Source organism: Pseudophryne corroboree, chromosome 5 (assembly GCF_028390025.1).
Source record: "Pseudophryne corroboree isolate aPseCor3 chromosome 5, aPseCor3.hap2, whole genome shotgun sequence".
NCBI lineage: Eukaryota > Metazoa > Chordata > Amphibia > Anura > Myobatrachidae > Pseudophryne > Pseudophryne corroboree.
Genome location: NC_086448.1, coordinates 829,282,682 through 829,300,389, shown reverse-complemented (window position 1 = coordinate 829,300,389; position 17,708 = coordinate 829,282,682). Strand labels below are relative to the sequence as shown.

Genomic DNA, 17,708 nt, shown 5'->3' with positions numbered 1-17,708 from the left:
TAGTGTCTTGGCTTTCAGTGACTTGCCCGTAGTAAAGATGGCCGTCCGAGCGGCCGCACCGGTCACGTGACCCCCCAGCTCTCACTCCCGGAAGTGAGTGTTCCCCGCTGTTTTCCGTCCGGGAAATCTGAGTGTGGGACCCGTGTCTGGTGAGAGGAGTATCGGCCAGGTAGGGGGCCCATTATAGCACCTACCTGCTAATTAATGGGAGGGTTTCTGCTTTTCCAACTTGTTCTCCATAGATTGCAAATGAACTGCAGCAAATGCATCCTCCTAAATTAATTAACGCTTAGTGATTTTGTCGTTGGTAAATACATGGGACACGCAGGGGTAACAGTCATTGCATTATTGCACGGAGGGGGATTTAAATTTTAGGTTTATATACATTTTACACACACACATATATATATATATACATACATATACATACACACATTGTACAGCATACAAGACAAGGTTTATGCTAGATTCAAGTGGCCTAAGGGACCTTTTACGTTAGGGGGAGGAGCTAGGCCAGCAGGATATTTCCTCTACTATTCACGCCACCAACTATTACCTTTAGTAATCAGGTGACGAGCCACCGAGCCCGAAGCGTGGCGAGCAAACTTTCCGGGTATACTGTTCGGCCGTAGCTCCTCCCCCTGGTAACGTGTCTCCTTCCCTAGTGACGTTAGAAGGTCCCTTCTCCCAATCCGATTTAGATCCAACCACACTGACAGCTATTAGTATGCAACTATATACTGTGTATGTCTTGGCCTATAGGATAAAAAGTCCTTCTAGTATACGTACAGTTTACATTAGGGGTAATTGTGTGTGTGTATATATATATATATATATATATATATATATGTGTGTGTGTATTATACGCTGTATCGCCAGTTTTCTGCCATACAACTGGTATGACGTCTGGTATGTTAGTTATGATGTCACTACTGCGCACATTGTGGACAATTATGACGCATGTCTTGCTGGGCACCTCTATGGTCTGCACAGTAAAGTCTACGATGGTAGCAGCCGCCGGTACTCCCTTAGTATCATTGTGTTGTCCAGGTATCTGAGACAGACAGACTATACCCTGAGTGTGAATCGGCCACCTGTGCGCTGTGGGCGCAGCTGTTCCTGGTCCTAATCCATAGCCGCCATCTGTCCCTTATTACCAGGAACAGTCCCATCTCTTCACGATTTGTTCCTGGAACTTCCCTTCTGTTCGTGACTTACCGCCAGCGCAGTAAAATGCCACGTTTGCTGCATGTGACGTGCAGTTCTGTCACCTGTCCTTGTTACGTAGACTGTACGAGTGAATATTTATAGAATGCAGTAAGCGCACGGTTATCACGCTGAGCAAACCTGATATGATGGTGTTTGTAGTGCCGGGAGACCCGCAGGGACAGCGCCGCGTGTATCGTGCGTGGCTGCGACGTCTCCGCTGGAATATGTCTGGCTTTCTCTTACAGCTCTATCGCTCACTATGTTCGGCTCATCAAGAGCGGGCGTCCGAGGAGGACAAGACCAGTTCAACTGGGAAGATGTGAAGACGGACAAGCAGCGAGAAAATTACCTGGGTAACGAGAAGGGAAAGCTTTCTATTTTATTACACCCATAAGCCACAACGTCACCTCATGTTGTGATGAGCGATTATACCCTTACCGAGTATACAGTGCATGTAGTCACACACTGGGTGGTTCTCTTATTACTAATTAGGTAACAGTACAGTCTGTTTGTTTGAGGGTCTTTAGCAGACCCCATGAAAAGAGAAAGCGATACCCCAGGTGAGACTGACCGCTGTGCTAGGCTCTTGTAATGACCCAGTGGTCGCGTACAGTAACACTGAGATTATTGTGATGTAGCTTATGTTTGCTAATTACTGAAAACTACAACCGCATGAGAGCTGACTGTATAAGTCTCCTCCACCATTTATGTATGAAACTGTACAGAGAGATAAAGTACCAACCAATCAGCTCCCAACTGTCATGTTACAGACATATGGGGCAGATGTATTAACCTGGAGAAGGCATAAGGAAGTGATAAACCAGTAATATGTGCAAGGTGATAAACACACCAACCAATGTAAATTAACAGTTAGGATTTGATTGGCTGGTGCCTTTATCACCTTGCACATATCACTGGTTTATCACTTCCTTATGCCTTCTCCAGGTTAATACATCTGCCCCTTTGTTTGCAAAATTACAGGTGCTGGTTGGTTGGTACTTTATCTCTCCCCAGTTTGATTCCTCTCCTCTCTAATTGTCTGATACTGTCCTCTTATCTACCCCTCTCCCTTGGATTTTGCCATATTCAGTGATCGCAAAATACGCGCTATAGCGCATTTTTACGCGGTACAGGCAGTGAGGGACTCCGTTTTTAAAACTGAGCGGGTCCCGCAGGACGCGCTGTCACTAGCCGACATGTGCATCTTGCCATCCAATCGCTGCCCCTCAGTGTCTCCTCTTCCAATAGCGGCCAACAGCGTCTCCCAGTCACCTTGAAATCCGCCCTGGAACACCATGCACGTCTTGGTGAGTGTTTCCTATTGTTTTTTTTTGTCTTGCACTCAAAACCCGTGATGCGGGCTCCATGCTGTAACCCCTTCTCTGCCGCATCAGGGACATGTGTTCCTCAGCAGCCAGCAGTCTGCTTTCCCGTGCACTGCGTGCTGGCTCAGCCTGTCAGACCTTAGAAGTGGCCACTGGCTGCTGGTAATAATAGTGGTGCAGGGACAGGTCACACCTGCGGCGGGGTCATTGCTGCACGGTCGGAGAGGAACCTCCGGGATCACTTGCTGCTGCCCTAGAGAGGATGTGTGTAGCAGGGCTGAGAGGGTGGGAGCAGCGGGATTTACCATCTACGTCTATGCACACAGGGGATCTTTGCAGTGACAGGAGCAACTAGTTGCGCACCCTGCACAAGAAAGTTTCAGACCTCTTTACTTTAAAAAACTATCACATTTTGGACCTGCTGATAATCTGTGCCCATCTCTAGGTGAACCTCTATTCCCCCCCCCCCCCTTGTGCCAAGACTTGGGCTGAGAAAGTGTTTCTTAATGCCTGCATTATAGCTGTGGGACCTGTGTATAAGGACCACATTATCCCCTTATCACTAAACTATGTTTGGACTTTAATGATCAAAGTAATGGGCCATTTCATTGTCCAGCATATGCACACCATGCCTATAACGCCATCCATACCCACAACGTGCCCAGCATACACACACTCCCATACCCACACAGTGCCCAGCATACACCGTGCCCAACATACATACACTCCCATACCCACACAGTGCCCAGCATACACCGTGCTCAACATACATACACTCCCATACCCACACAATGCCCAGCATACACCGTGCCCAACATGCATACACTCCCATACCCACACAGTGCCCAGCATACACCGTGCCCAACATGCATACACTCCCATACCCACACAGTGCCCAGCATACACCGTGCCCAACATACATACACTCCCATACCCACACCGTGCCCAGCATACATACATTCCCATACCCACACAGTGCCCAGCATACATACACTCCCATACCCACAGTGCCCAGCATACATACACTCCCATACCCACACAGTGCCCAGCATACATACACTCCCATACCCACACAGTGCCCAGCACACACACACTCCCATACCCACACAGTGCCCAGCACACATACACTCCCATACCCACACCGTGCCCAGCATACACACACATCTCAAGGATCTCGCTGTAACGGGAGGGCATCAACAAGGACAAAAAGGAGCTGATCTTAAAAGATAATGGGGTGAAGCACTGAATCCTGGGTACTGATGCCTCCATACCCCTAACACTGCCTACAGCTCTACCTGCCCCTAACCCCCTCCTTGCCCCCAGCACTGTCCCAACTGCTATCTACTTTACCCCCATCACTGCCCCCAGTATTGCCTTCCCCCAACCCCCTTCTTTCCCCCAGTACTGCCCAAACTTCTATCTACCCTTAGCCCCAGCAGTGCCCCCCTGCCCCTAACCCCCTCCGTGCCTGCCCTCACCCCTTAGAATATGTGGTGGGACCCAGAAATTGTGGAGTAGGACCCCAATCTGTTATAGAGAGGGGTCCCTGGGACCCACAATTATTTTTGCTCAGCGCGATCACTGATATTATGACAACCCTACACGTTCTTTCCTTATATTATATGGCGTATTCACTGCAAATAATTTACGTGTATTTTCTGTATTATTCCTTATTTTATAAACTAAAGACATTCAAGAGCGTTTTTTATTTTTCCCATTTACTTTGTTCTTGTAACTTCTAATTTGTTGTATTAAGAGTCAGTGCAACAACTATTGAACTTATTTTGAGTACAGAGCATGTGAGACACCCGCCCCTCCCCCGGTATACAAGAGTGAGGTCTCCTAAATATGTACTTTCTAAAGAACCATTAAACTCCAAAATATAAATTGTCATGAAGTTGAATACGCTGTTCTGTGATACCCTGACATCCCCTTTGAAGCTCAAGATGAGTATTATATTCCCCTTCACTATAGACAGCTGAAGCCCCACCCTCATTTTTAAGCCCGCCCTCTTATGAAATCTGATTGTCGTAGTCCGTAGGGGATTCCCAACACTCTAGTCATGTGAGCTGCTGTGACATCACTGGCCACGCCCCTGGGTGTGGAACCGCCCATCCACACAGTGCATTTTTTGCAGGGGTGCCAGTCAGTCTCTGCCTGCTCTGTTAGTGAGGGGAGAGAATGTTGGGAATACGCACCATGGGGAGGACGCGGTCCATCTCTCCCTGGTGCGGGCGGTACAGTAATAATCGCCGTACTTGTCTTTCCATGCAGGGAACTCGCTCATGGCTCCAGTTGGAAGATGGCAGAAGGGAAAGGACCTGACGTGGTACGCAAAGGAGAAGGGCGGTGGGGAGAAGCTGAGCAGAGAGCAGGAGCTGGCGGCAGTGAGAGAGGCAGAAGACCAGGCCATGATGTCTGCACTGTGAGTCCCCTGTTACCGCTGGCTGTGACGGAGAGCAGGAGCTGAGGGAGAGACGCGTCTCAGTGATAATGATTTATTATTAATGTGCTGTGTAATTGGTTGCAGTAAATGGCGCGCTTTGGTGGGACTGCGCGTCTCTTTGCACAAGTGTCCTAGGATGGCCTCTCGTCCTGTGCGTTTGGGGGGATGTGTTATCACAGATAGTAGCCCAGATGCTCCTGCACCCTTGTCATTAATATGACACATGAGTGAAGCTGAACGGAGCAGTAGTATGGAGACATGGGGGGTGTGATGGTGGAGGGGAAGCTGAACGGAGCAGTAGTATGGAGACATGGGGGGTGTGATGGTGGAGGGGAAGCTGAACGGAGCAGTAGTATGGAGACATGGGGGGTGTGATGGTGGAGGGGAAGCTGAACGGAGCAGTAGTATGGAGACATGGAGGGTGTGAAGGTGGAGGGGAAGCTGAACGGAGCAGTAGTATGGAGACATGGAGGGTGTGAAGGTGGAGGGGAAGCTGAACGGAGCAGTAGTATGGAGACATGGAGGGTGTGATGGTGGAGGGGAAGCTGAACGGAGCAGTAGTATGGAGACATGGGGGGTGTGATGGTGGAGGGGAAGCTGAACGGAGCAGTAGTATGGAGACATGGGGGGTGTGATGGTGGAGGGGAAGCTGAACGGAGCAGTAGTATGGAGACATGGGGGGTGTGATGGTGGAGGGGAAGCTGGTTGAGCAGGTCAGAATGCAGAGCAGGCAGAGGATTTCCCAGAGTAGAGGCTCTGCCGTTCTGCTAAAGCTGGAACTATAGTACAATCCTCAGGATGTCATTGCAGGATACTCAGAATTTCTGTGTTTTTTTTTTCGTTTTTAGGGGCTATAAGACTGTGACGCGTCAGCCCAAAGGAATCAGCAAAGAGGTAAGAAATGGCTGCTTAGTTTCCCCCGGAAACGTGTCCCAGACTAAAGCTCTGTTATTAGAAAGACGCTGTTACATCATCCAGCCTTAGAAACATAGAATTTGTCGGCAGATAAGAACCACTTGGCCCATCTAGTCTGCCCCTTATTTTTTTTTTTTATATTATTTTTATCTCTAACCTTATTTGATCCTTATTTCTGTGTAAGTATATCCTTATGTCTATCCCATGCATGTTTAAATTGCTCTACTGTCTTAGCCTCTACCACCCCTGATGGGAGGCTATTCCACTTGTCCACTACCCTTTCTGTGAAATAATTTTTCCGCAAATTTCCCCTGAACCTCCCCCCCTCCAGCCTTGTCTGCTGCAAAATTCTGCCGTCGTTAGCTGCCTCTTTCTAACTGTAATCAGCTGTTCAAATTGGAAAATAGGCAAAACCCAGACGGGCACCTCTTGTGATGAAATGTACATACTGTATATGAGCAATGCGGGTGCTGGAAGAACGGGGACTCTTACCACTCTGTCTAAAACTCTTACCCCACTGCCTATAACAGAAAATAATGGGGGGGCTTCTTACAGCCATAGACGTTCATTATACAGCCATGAGGTAGATACGCAATGCACGTGTTTTCCAGGATAAACCATTCTCCATATTCCATCATTTCCATTAAACGTCAAAGTGATCTTGCTTAGATGGCAGAGAGGCCGGTCAGCCATTACGTATATCTCATGGCAGCGACCGCAGTTGTGTAGTAAGTACAGTGTAGTTCTGCGACGATGTCTTACTGCGTGTGTCGCTTCCTGTGTGTTATCAGGAGTTTGCTGAAGCCTGTAAGCGGGAAGGCGCGGAAAGAGATGACAGGAGTGTGGACCGAGTTCTAGGCCTGGGAAGCTCAAGGTAAGCCTTAATGTTGTGTTAGTCACCTCGTGGTAAAACGCGTGGAGGAGGGGATTTCCGTTCCGTTCCATCACAAACCACTAAAGCCACAGCTCACACAGATTGAGCACGGTCAGCCATTATTTTTGGTTTTTACTTATTTAATGTGACCGCATTTAACGTTCTCCTGAGTGTCACTTCCGCAATCTGTGCAGCGCGTTTCTGTTACCTAAGAGACTACATCCCACTCTCCTCTGTCGCTGGTTACAGAGTGATGTAAGGGTTCATACACCCGGCATTTCACATCACCCTCCCTCTGCGTAAACACGCAGGCTCTGCTGCAGCCGGTATGTGGGTTTACTTGCTCGCTAATCAATATTGTCTGATGATGTCGTAATTACTCCACCAGCGTTTCCGGCAGTCGCCTGATGCTTTCCAAAGAAGATAAGGAGGCTACAAAGATGGGATTCTCAATCTTTACTGTAAGTGATCTGCATGTGTGGAAGTGTCATCTTGTGTGTGTGTATGTGTGTGTTTATATATATATATTTCTGATACGTCCTAGAGGAAGCTGGGGACTCCAAAAGGACCATGGGGTATAGACGGATCCGCAGGAGCTTGGGCACACTATAAAGACTTAAACTGGGTGTGAACTGGCTCCTCCCTCTATGCCCTTCCCCCAGACCTCAGTTAGATCCTGTGCCCAGAGGAGACTGGACACACACTAGGGGAGCTCTCCTGAGTTTCTCTGAAAAAGACTTTTGTTAGGTTTATTATTTTCAGGCAGACCTGCTGGCTACAGGCTCCCTGCATCGTGGGAGTGAGGGGAGAGAAGTCAGACCTACTTCTTAGATTAAGGGCTCTGCTTCTCGGCTACTGGACACCATTAGCTCCAGAGGGTTCGATCACTTGGTGCGCCTAGCTGCTCGTTCCCGGAGCCGCGCCGTCACCCCCCTCACAGAAGCCAGAAGAAAGAAGCCGGGTGAGTATTGGAAGAAAAGAAGACTTCAGTGACGGAGGTAACAGCAGCGGTAGTGCTGCGCTCCATGCTCCCACACACCAACGTCTCTGGCAGGGCGCTGGGGGGGGAGCGCCCTGGGCGGCTTTTACTGAGTGATCGCTGGCGGGGGAACATGTTTAGTTACCCGGACATCGCTCCCACACACCAACGGCTTCCGAGGGTGCAGGGCGCAGGAGGGGCGCCCTGGGCAGCGTTTTGTATATAGGGGTATATACAGGGGGTTACGCCCTGTATATAGGTCCCCCCAGCTCAATATAGGTTTATATATATATATATATATATATATATATATATATATTATTGGAGTGGCTTAAGCGCGCCGGGAAGGGGCAGAGCTTAGCCCTCACAGAGGAGTCAGCGCCATTTTCCTCAGGTCCCCGCCAAGACTTGCTGGATAGTAAGAAGGAGGGGGGGGCACAGTGTTTTTAATGCTATATGGGTGTCATATAGCATTATGTTTCATAATGGACGCATAATCCTTGGTTGTCATACATAAATTGACTGTTTCCCGGTTTGTTTACCCACTATCGGTTAGTCGACATATGTCGACAGGTGTGAGGGCTTTGTCACAAGCTGCTGTGGGGATAACTGTCGGCTTCGCCGGCGCATGGCGGTACTTGATTCGGAAAATTAAGTATTAGCAGGTTGGTGTTTGTGGGCTTAAAAAAGTAAGCAGGCTAGGGGAGACACAGTTGTTTGTGGATGCCCTGTCGGCATCAACGGTACCTCCTGGGTAAAAACATTAACAGGCTGTTATTGCCTTGTACCTGTATATATATATACAGGTACATTTGCTGTCGACATTTACTAAGTTTCTGTCGACCATAACGTTCTTGGTAAATCCACATCTGGGGCACGTCAGTACATGGTCATACACATTCACAACACATTACTGTCACTAGAGACCTGTCAGGTCTGGACAATCCACTTGCGTATAGGTTATATCTATATGTGTATATATATGTAGATATATGTTTATATATGCATGGTTAGGATATGTGTGTTTTATTGTGTATTACATGATGTATATCCATGAATGCTGAGATAATGGTATTCTCATGTGCTGGTCGCTCTGTTGATTAAGCTCTAGATTGGCTGTGACGAGTTGGTTGTCGATCCTCTCAAGGAGTCAGAATATTATTCTCTTCCCGACGCGGAAAGAACATTATGGCAGTCAACTCCTGGTCGACGCAGAGCCCGGTCGCAAAGGATCATACACAGGACGCTAAGTGATATTTTATTTCTATACTTTGACCTTATTTGCATTGCATGCACATGAGGGAACGTTGTATTCGGGTAGGCATCCGATAGAATTACCATACACAGAGTGGGTAGTCTTGCCTATGTTTATTCTACATGATAACATTACAGCAGGCTGCCACGTGACAGCAGGAGGTGTGACCGGGGAAATGCGGAGGTTGTCTCCGAGAGATACTGGAGGGAGTTATACAGCTGTTTGGTGTGGCCTCTGTTCAGTCAATCTCGGCGGATACCTCTGGTAAGTCTAACTTGGTGAGTTAGCCTCCTTCACAACGGTTGGTGACGCATTCTTTTGTGGGATGCAGTCGTTTTAACCGGTTCAATACCGTTCTTTTTTCCTTTTCTGTGCAGACAGTGGAAGGTGAAAAGGTAAGAGTTCTGCAGCCTGGTTAGGTTCGCAGAAGTGAATGTCATTTTCTGTGTCCACCACATCCACCCTGGTCGCTGAGTCCGTCGGGCTGGTCCCCACTCCGATGGGCACTCGTCTGCTAATTTTCAGTTGGTCCAGTAGACTAGGACCTGTGGGTTTTTTATAGAATCCAAAGGGGAACATTCTGAGTTACGGTTGTTTCCCCTTACTAGTTTTCTAATTGATCTTGCCGTTCCACTCTGGAAGGGGAGATAGTACGCGACGCCATACAGAGGTGCGTCAGGTTCAGGACATTGTCCGGTTGTCCCTGTATAAAGGTGCAAATCGTTGTTTCTCTCTGACTGTTCTTCGACACAGGGATTGGCTGTTGTTTCCAACGACACAGATGTCGGAGGTGGCTTTCAGAGTAGATTATGACCGAGTAAGGTTCGGTGTTTTTCCTGTGGAAAGAGGTCTGAGGATCCAGAGTTGGATCAGCTTTGCTGTGACACTTCATCAGTGTGTTCCGTTACTAAGACAGTTGGGTGCGGCCTAAGAGGCCTTTTTTGGTGAGCAGGTCTAATGCCAGTGTGGCTTTCAAGAGACCAGTTGGGAATGTGGTCCGGGTCTCACCTGCACATGCACCAGAATATAATCCTAATGGCCAGGACATCGCTCCTGTGGTGTCTGCTCGGTTCTCTCCTTCTAGAGGGATGAAGGTTCGGGTTCCAGGGGTAGATCCTGGTGTCCGTGCATACAGATCTCCGAGGCTGGGGAGCAGTCCTTACAAGGGACGTATTTCCAGGGGATTAGGTCAAGTTGGAATATTGTCTGCAATAAACCTTCTTGAATTAAGAGTTAGTTTCGACGAACGTAGTCTTCGTGTTCTGCCCGTGTTCATTCTGCTAGACGACTTGTCAGCAGTGGCGTAAGGAAGCCGCTATGGCGGAACAAGGAGCAAAGCGGCAATGGCAGAAGATGCACAGTTTTGCCGTTGGGTGGAAAGTCTGGTAAACGCTGTATTAGCAGTCTTCGTTCCGGAGGTGAACGACGGAGAAATAGATTTCCTCTGCTGACGCGATCTCCATCCGGAAGAAATTCAGTCATCATCGAGAAGTTTTCACAGACGTGACAAGTCTTTGAAGAATGTCGCTATTGGACAGGTTGGCGTCTCGCCTCAACGAGAGGCCTCAGGGATATTGTTCCAGGTCAAGGGACACTCAAGCTATAGCAGTGGACACCCTCGTGACACCGTGGGTGTTTATAGTCGGTCTATGTGGCCTCTCGGCTTTCACTTTTTCTGAAGGTGATAAACGTCAGATGAACAAAGGTTCAGGCGATCCTCTTGGATCCGGTCTAGCCAAGGAGGGTTTGCTATCCAGTTTTTCATGATTTACTCATAGAAGATTCCCGCCCTCTTCCTCTACGTGAGGGACTGTTACAACAAGATCGGGCGTGTATCAAGACTTACCGCGGCTGCGTCTGACGGCGTGGCGGTGGAATGCCATATCCTAAGCCGAAAGGGGGTTCCCAGTGAAGTCGTTTCCTCAAATTCTTCAGTCTAGAAAAGAAGTAACGGCAAAGCTTTACCACCCTAGTTGCCGTAACTATGTGTCTTGGTGTGTATCCAGGAGGGCTCCTATGGAAGAATTTCAGCTAGGTCGTTCTTATCCATACTTTACAAGCCGGTGTGGATGCAAGCCTAAAGTTGGGCTCCATTTCAGTGCAGTGTGGCCTAATAAGTTTCTTTACAAAGATTTCTCTCTTGGAAAGTAGTCATGGTATTGGCTTTGACGTCCGCATGGCGGGTGTCGGAAGTGGTGGTTTTGTCTCACAAGAGCCTTGTTTGATCTTTCATGTGGATAGAGAGGAATTGAGAACTCGGTTAGTAGTTCTGCCAAGAGTGGTTTCTGGGTTTCGCAGAAATCGGCCTATTTTGATGCCGGTGGTTACTTAGGCATTAGCTGATTCAAATTCTCTCGATGTAGCCAGGGATTTGAATATTAGGTCGCCAATTTGGCTCAGTTTGGAGGAGCAGAGGCTCTGTTTGTCTGGTATGTTCCCAGCATGGTTTGGAAGACTGCGTTATGCAGTCTGTTACACGCTGGATCTGTGATGCGATTTGGCATGTTCGTTCTACGGCTGGATTGCCGTCACCGAAGTCGGTGGAGGCCCATTCTACTGGGAAGATGGGCTCTTCTTGGGCGGATGCCCGAAGAGTCTCGGTGGTTCAACTTTGCCGAGTGGAGTTTTGGTCGGGTTCAAACGCTTTGTCTATGCTCTACAAGTTTGATACCCTGGCTGATGGGGACCTTTTGTTTGCTCAATCGGTGCTGCAGATTCGTCCGCACTCTCCAGCCCGTTCTGGAGCTTTGGTATAGACCCCATGGTCCTTTTGGAGTCCCCAGCATCCTCTAGGACGTATGAGAAAATAGGATTTTAGTACCTACCGGTAAATAATTTTCTCTTAGTCCGTAGAGGATGCTGGGCGCCCGTCCCAGTGCGTACTGTGTCTGCAGTTATTGGTTTTGGTTACACTCTTGTGGTGTTTCTTCTCTGTCAGGCTGTTGCTACCGTTCTTCATGCCATGGCATGTGGTGTCTTATTATTGGTTGTGTTGACACACAGGTTGTGTTATATATTCCCTCACCATGTGGCTGTGTATTGTTCATGCCGTTGGCTGGTATTCTGTTGAAGGCCATGTCTTGCGGTATGTTCGTGGTGTGAGCTGGTATGACATTCACCGTGTTTATAACAATAAATTCTTTCCTCGAAATGTCCATCTCTCCTGGGCACCGTTTTCTAACTGAGGTCTGGAGGAGGGGCATAGAGGGAGGAGCCAGTTCACACCCAGTTTAAAGGTGTGTACACATGGTGAGATTTATCTGTCCAATCTGTCTGGTGAGAACAAAAATCTGGTAATGGATGAGAGCAAATGACAATAGACCATTTGCTCCCAACCACTGGAAAATAGACAATGGTTGTTCAAACAAATAGGTTAAATCAGTTTGTTTGGAAAAATGTGTTAAATCAATAGTTTTAATCCATTTTCCAGTGTTTGGGAGAAAATGGTTGATTGTCATTTGCTCTCATCCATTGCCAGATTTTTGTTCTCACCAGACAGATTGGACAGATAAATCTCACCATGTGTACACGCCTTAAGTCTTTATAGTGTGCCCAAGCTCCTGCGGATCCGTCTATACCCCATGGTCCTTTTGGAGTCCCCAGCATCCTCTACCGACTAAGAGAAAATGATTTACCGGTAGGTACTAAAATCCTATTATAATTTAGGTCCACCCTGTCCCAACCACCAACACACCCCCACGCTTTGTCCTCCTTGCACACCGCACTATCCCTCCCCCCTACTTACCTGGTGGCTGGCCCAGTCCTGCACACAATCAGGAGATGGGACAGACCTATATATATATATATATATATATATATATTCACAGACGTTAGAGCATCCATGCCCATTTGTTTATGTGGATTTCCTTTCTCTAAGACGTGTAAGAAGTAACTTTGAGTTCCACTTAGTGCCGGGACAGTTGTGTGACCCAGGTGGTCTGAGTTTATCTCTGTGTCCCATACACATAGCACCAGAAAACCGGAGACCGCCAGGACGCACCTGCGGAGAAAAGGAAGCCGGACACAGCAGAGGAAGAGAAGACGTCACGGTAATTACAGACCTGTAACATCACAGCTATAAGGCGGTCGTCGGCGGGTTGGGAAGGTATTTGTCGGCGGGTTGGGAAGGCGTTCGTCGGTGGGAAGGCGGTCATCAGCGGGTTGGGAAGGCAATCATCAGTGGGTTGGAAGCAAAGTCATCAGCGGGTTGGGAAGGCGGTCATCAGTGGGTTGGGAAGGCGGTCATCAGTGGGTTGGGAAGGCGGTCATCAGTGGGTTGGGAAGGCAGTCATCAGTGGGTTGGGAAGGCAGTCATCAGTGGGTTGGGAAGGCAGTCATCAGTGGGTTGGGAAGGCAGTCATCAGTGGGTTGGGAAGGCAGTCATCAGTGGGTTGGGAAGGCAGTCATCAGTGGGTTGGGAAGGCAGTCATCAGTGGGTTGGGAACGCAGTCAGTGGGTTGGAAGCAAAGTCATCAGCGGGTTGGGAACACAGTCAGTGGGCTGGGAATGCAGTCAGCGGATTGGGAAGGCGTTCATCAGAGTGTTGGGAACGCAGTCAGTGGGCTGGAAGCGAAGTTAACAGCGCGTTGGGAGGGCGGTCATCAGCGGGTTGGGAAGGCGGTCATCAGCGTGTTGGGAAGGCGGTCATCAGAGGGTTGGAAAGGCGGTCATCAGTGGGTTGGGAAGGCGGTCATCAGTGGGTTGGGAAGGCAGTCATCAGTGGGTTGGGAAGGCAGTCATCAGTGGGTTGGGAAGGCAGTCATCAGTGGGTTGGGAAGGCAGTCATCAGTGGGTTGGGAACGCAGTCAGTGGGTTGGAAGCAAAGTCATCAGTGGGTTGGGAACACAGTCAGTGGGCTGGGAATGCAGTCAGCGGATTGGGAAGGCGTTCATCAGAGTGTTGGGAACGCAGTCAGTGGGCTGGAAGCGAAGTTAACAGCGCGTTGGGAGGGCGGTCATCAGCGGGTTGGGAAGGCGGTCATCAGCGGGTTGGGAAGGCGGTCATCAGAGGGTTGGAAAGGCGGTCATCAGAGGGTTGCGAACGCAGTCAGTGGACTAGGAGCGATGTCATCAGCGGGTTGGGAAGGCAGTCACCAGCGGGTTGGAAAGGTGGTCATCAGTGGGTTGGGAACCCAGTCAGTGGGCTAGGAGTGAAGTCAGCGGGTTGGGAAGGTGGTCATCAGCCTGTTTTGTTTTTTGTTTATAATCCGCAGCTCACTTCCCATGTATCACCGCCAGTCTCTCTATAGGTGTCTGGGCTAAGCTGTCCCTTTTATCAACATGGCTACAAATGCGGTTACACACGTTGCTGGTGCAGCTAGTACCGGGCACTGTCACCCCACTTGCCATCCCAAATCCGTGCACAGTGCCAATGAGCTGTTTATCCCACCACTGCCACAATCTTCCTGCATATATTGTAACATCACATAAAGATCTTTTAATGTAGTAATACAGTCTGTGCTGTTGAGTCCCCGGTGACCCAGACTACTGCAGTCTCTGTATATGCTGCTGCGCTCCCCGCTGACTGGAAATGTCGGTTGTACAGGTCCGAGAGCAAGAAAAAGGCCAAGAAAGAGAAAAAGAAGAATAAGAAGAAAAAGGAGAAGAAGCATAAGAAGGAGAAACGTCGGAGGGCAGATTCCTCCTCGGATGAAGCTGAGAGGTGAGTAATGTTAGCAATCTGGGACTAGCACGTGACACGTCTCTGGATCATTAACCTTCTAGGTCTAACCCCCCCCCCTCCTAATACCGTATTTATAGAATCTACAACGGTGCCGCAGGCAGATTCTGCGTTGCAGCGGTTTCCCTACAGACACTTATAATCACTTCTTAAACATGTATGGGTTAAAGAGTACTACTGGAACACGTAGCGCTGTATGGGGTAATGAGCACTACTGGAACACGTAGCACTGTATGGGGTAATGACACTACTGGAACACGTAGCGCTGTATGGGGTAGTGACACTACTGGAACACGTAGCGCTGTATGGGGTAATGACACTACTGGAACACGTAGCAATGTATGGGGTAATGACACTACTGGAACACGTAGCGATGTATGGGGTAATGACACTACTGGAACACGTAGCACTGTATGGGGTAATGACACTACTGGAACACGTAGCGATGTATGGGGTAATGACACTACTGGAACACGTAGCGATGTATGGGGTAATGACACTACTGGAACACGTAGCGCTGTATGGGGTAATGACACTACTGGAACACGTAGCACTGTATGGGGTAATGACACTACTGGAACACGTAGCGCTGTATGGGGTAATGACACTACTGGAACACGTAGCGCTGTATGGGGTAGTGACACTACTGGAACACGTAGCGCTGTATGGGGTAATGACACTACTGGAACACGTAGCAATGTATGGGGTAATGACACTACTGGAACACGTAGCGATGTATGGGGTAATGACACTACTGGAACACGTAGCAATGTATGGGGTAATGACACTACTGGAACACGTAGCAATGTATGGGGTAATGACAGTACTGGAACACGTAGCAATGTATGGGGTAATGACACTACTGGAACACGTAGCGATGTATGGGGTAATGACAGTACTGGAACACGTAGCAATGTATGGGGTAATGACACTACTGGAACACGTAGCACTGTATGGGGTAATGACACTACTGGAACACGTAGCAATGTATGGGGTAATGACACTTACTGGAACACGTAGCACTGTATGGGGTAATGACACTACTGGAACACGTAGCAATGTATGGGGTAATGACACTACTGGAACACGTAGCGCTGTATGGGGTAATGACAGTACTGGAACACGTAGCAATGTATGGGGTAATGACACTACTGGAACACGTAGCGATGTATGGGGTAATGAGCACTACTGGAACACGTAGCAATGTATGGGGTAATGACACTACTGGAACACGTAGCACTGTATGGGGTAATGACACTACTGGAACACGTAGCGATGTATGGGGTAATGAGCACTACTGGAACACGTAGCAATGTATGGGGTAATGACACTACTGGAACACGTAGCACTGTATGGGGTAATGACACTACTGGAACACGTAGCAATGTATGGGGTAATGACACTACTGGAACACGTAGCACTGTATGGGGTAATGACACTACTGGAACACGTAGCAATGTATGGGGTAATGACACTACTGGAACACGTAGCGCTGTATGGGGTAATGACAGTACTGGAACACGTAGCAATGTATGGGGTAATGACACTACTGGAACACGTAGCAATGTATGGGGTAATGACACTACTGGAACACGTAGCGCTGTATGGGGTAATGACACTACTGGAACACGTAGCACTGTATGGGGTAATGACACTACTGGAACACGTAGCGCTGTATGGGGTAATGACAGTACTGGAACACGTAGCAATGTATGGGGTAATGACACTACTGGAACACGTAGCGATGTATGGGGTAATGACACTTACTGGAACACGTAGCACTGTATGGGGTAATGACACTACTGGAACACGTAGCAATGTATGGGGTAATGACACTACTGGAACATGTAGCGATGTATGGGGTAATGACACTACTGGAACACGTAGCAATGTATGGGGTAATGACACTACTGGAACACGTAGCGCTGTATGGGGTAATGACAGTACTGGAACACGTAGCGCTGTATGGGGTAATGACACTACTGGAACACGTAGCGCTGTATGGGGTAATGACGCTACTGGAACACGTAGCGCTGTATGGGGTAATGACGCTACTGGAACACGTAGCAATGTATGGGGTAATGACAGTACTGGAACACGTAGCACTGTATGGGGTAATGACACTACTGGAGCACGTAGCGCTGTATGGGGTAATGAACACTACTGGAACACGTAGCAATGTATGGGGTAATGACACTACTGGAACACGTAGCAATGTATGGGGTAATGACACTACTGGAACACGTAGCGCTGTATGGGGTAATGACACTACTGGAACACGTAGCACTGTATGGGGTAATGACACTACTGGAACACGTAGCAATGTATGGGGTAATGAACACTACTGGAACACGTAGCACTATATGGGGTAATGACACTACTGGAACACGTAGCGCTGTATGGGGTAATGACACTACTGGAACACATAGCACTGTATGGGGTAATGACACTACTGGAACACGTAGCAATGTATGGGGTAATGACACTACTGGAACACGTAGCGCTGTATGGGGTAATGACACTACTGGAACACGTAGCAATGTATGGGGTAATGACAGTACTGGAACACGTAGCGATGTATGGGGTAATGACACTACTGGAACACGTAGCGCTGTATGGGGTAATGACACTACTGGAACACGTAGCAATGTATGGGGTAATGACACTACTGGAACACGTAGCGCTGTATGGGGTAATGACACTACTGGAACACGTAGCGATGTATGGGGTAATGACACTACTGGAACACGTAGCGCTGTATGGGGTAATGACAGTACTGGAACACGTAGCACTGTATGGGGTAATGACACTACTGGAACACGTAGCGCTGTATGGGGTAATGACACTACTGGAACACGTAGCAATGTATGGGGTAATGACACTACTGGAACACGTAGCAATGTATGGGGTAATGACACTACTGGAACACGTAGCAATGTATGGGGTAATGACACTACTGGAACACGTAGCGCTGTATGGGGTAATGACACTACTGGAACACGTAGCGCTGTATGGGGTAATGACAC

General features: G+C 48.6%; 1 protein-coding gene across 3 annotated transcripts in view; it reads left to right on the top strand.

Moving 5' to 3' along the window:
* The first annotated feature begins 69 nt into the window (after positions 1 to 69).
* C5H1orf35 (chromosome 5 C1orf35 homolog) overlaps positions 70 to 17,708 on the top strand; it is a 91,754-nt gene continuing 74,115 nt past the window's right edge. The window contains exons 1-8 of one of the 3 annotated variants that reach the window (XM_063924531.1): positions 70 to 169; positions 1,455 to 1,562; positions 4,809 to 4,959; positions 5,829 to 5,874; positions 6,687 to 6,769; positions 7,158 to 7,230; positions 12,973 to 13,052; positions 14,548 to 14,664. In XM_063924531.1, the coding sequence (XP_063780601.1) occupies positions 1,469 to 1,562; positions 4,809 to 4,959; positions 5,829 to 5,874; positions 6,687 to 6,769; positions 7,158 to 7,230; positions 12,973 to 13,052; positions 14,548 to 14,664 (644 nt within the window). In that variant the 5' untranslated portion in view covers positions 70 to 169; positions 1,455 to 1,468. Of the gene's footprint in view, positions 170 to 254; positions 331 to 585; positions 645 to 1,454; positions 1,563 to 4,808; positions 4,960 to 5,828; positions 5,875 to 6,686; positions 6,770 to 7,157; positions 7,231 to 12,972; positions 13,053 to 14,547; positions 14,665 to 17,708 lie in introns of those variants that run through there. The other 2 variants (XM_063924533.1, XM_063924532.1) reach the window with 2 other exon arrangements.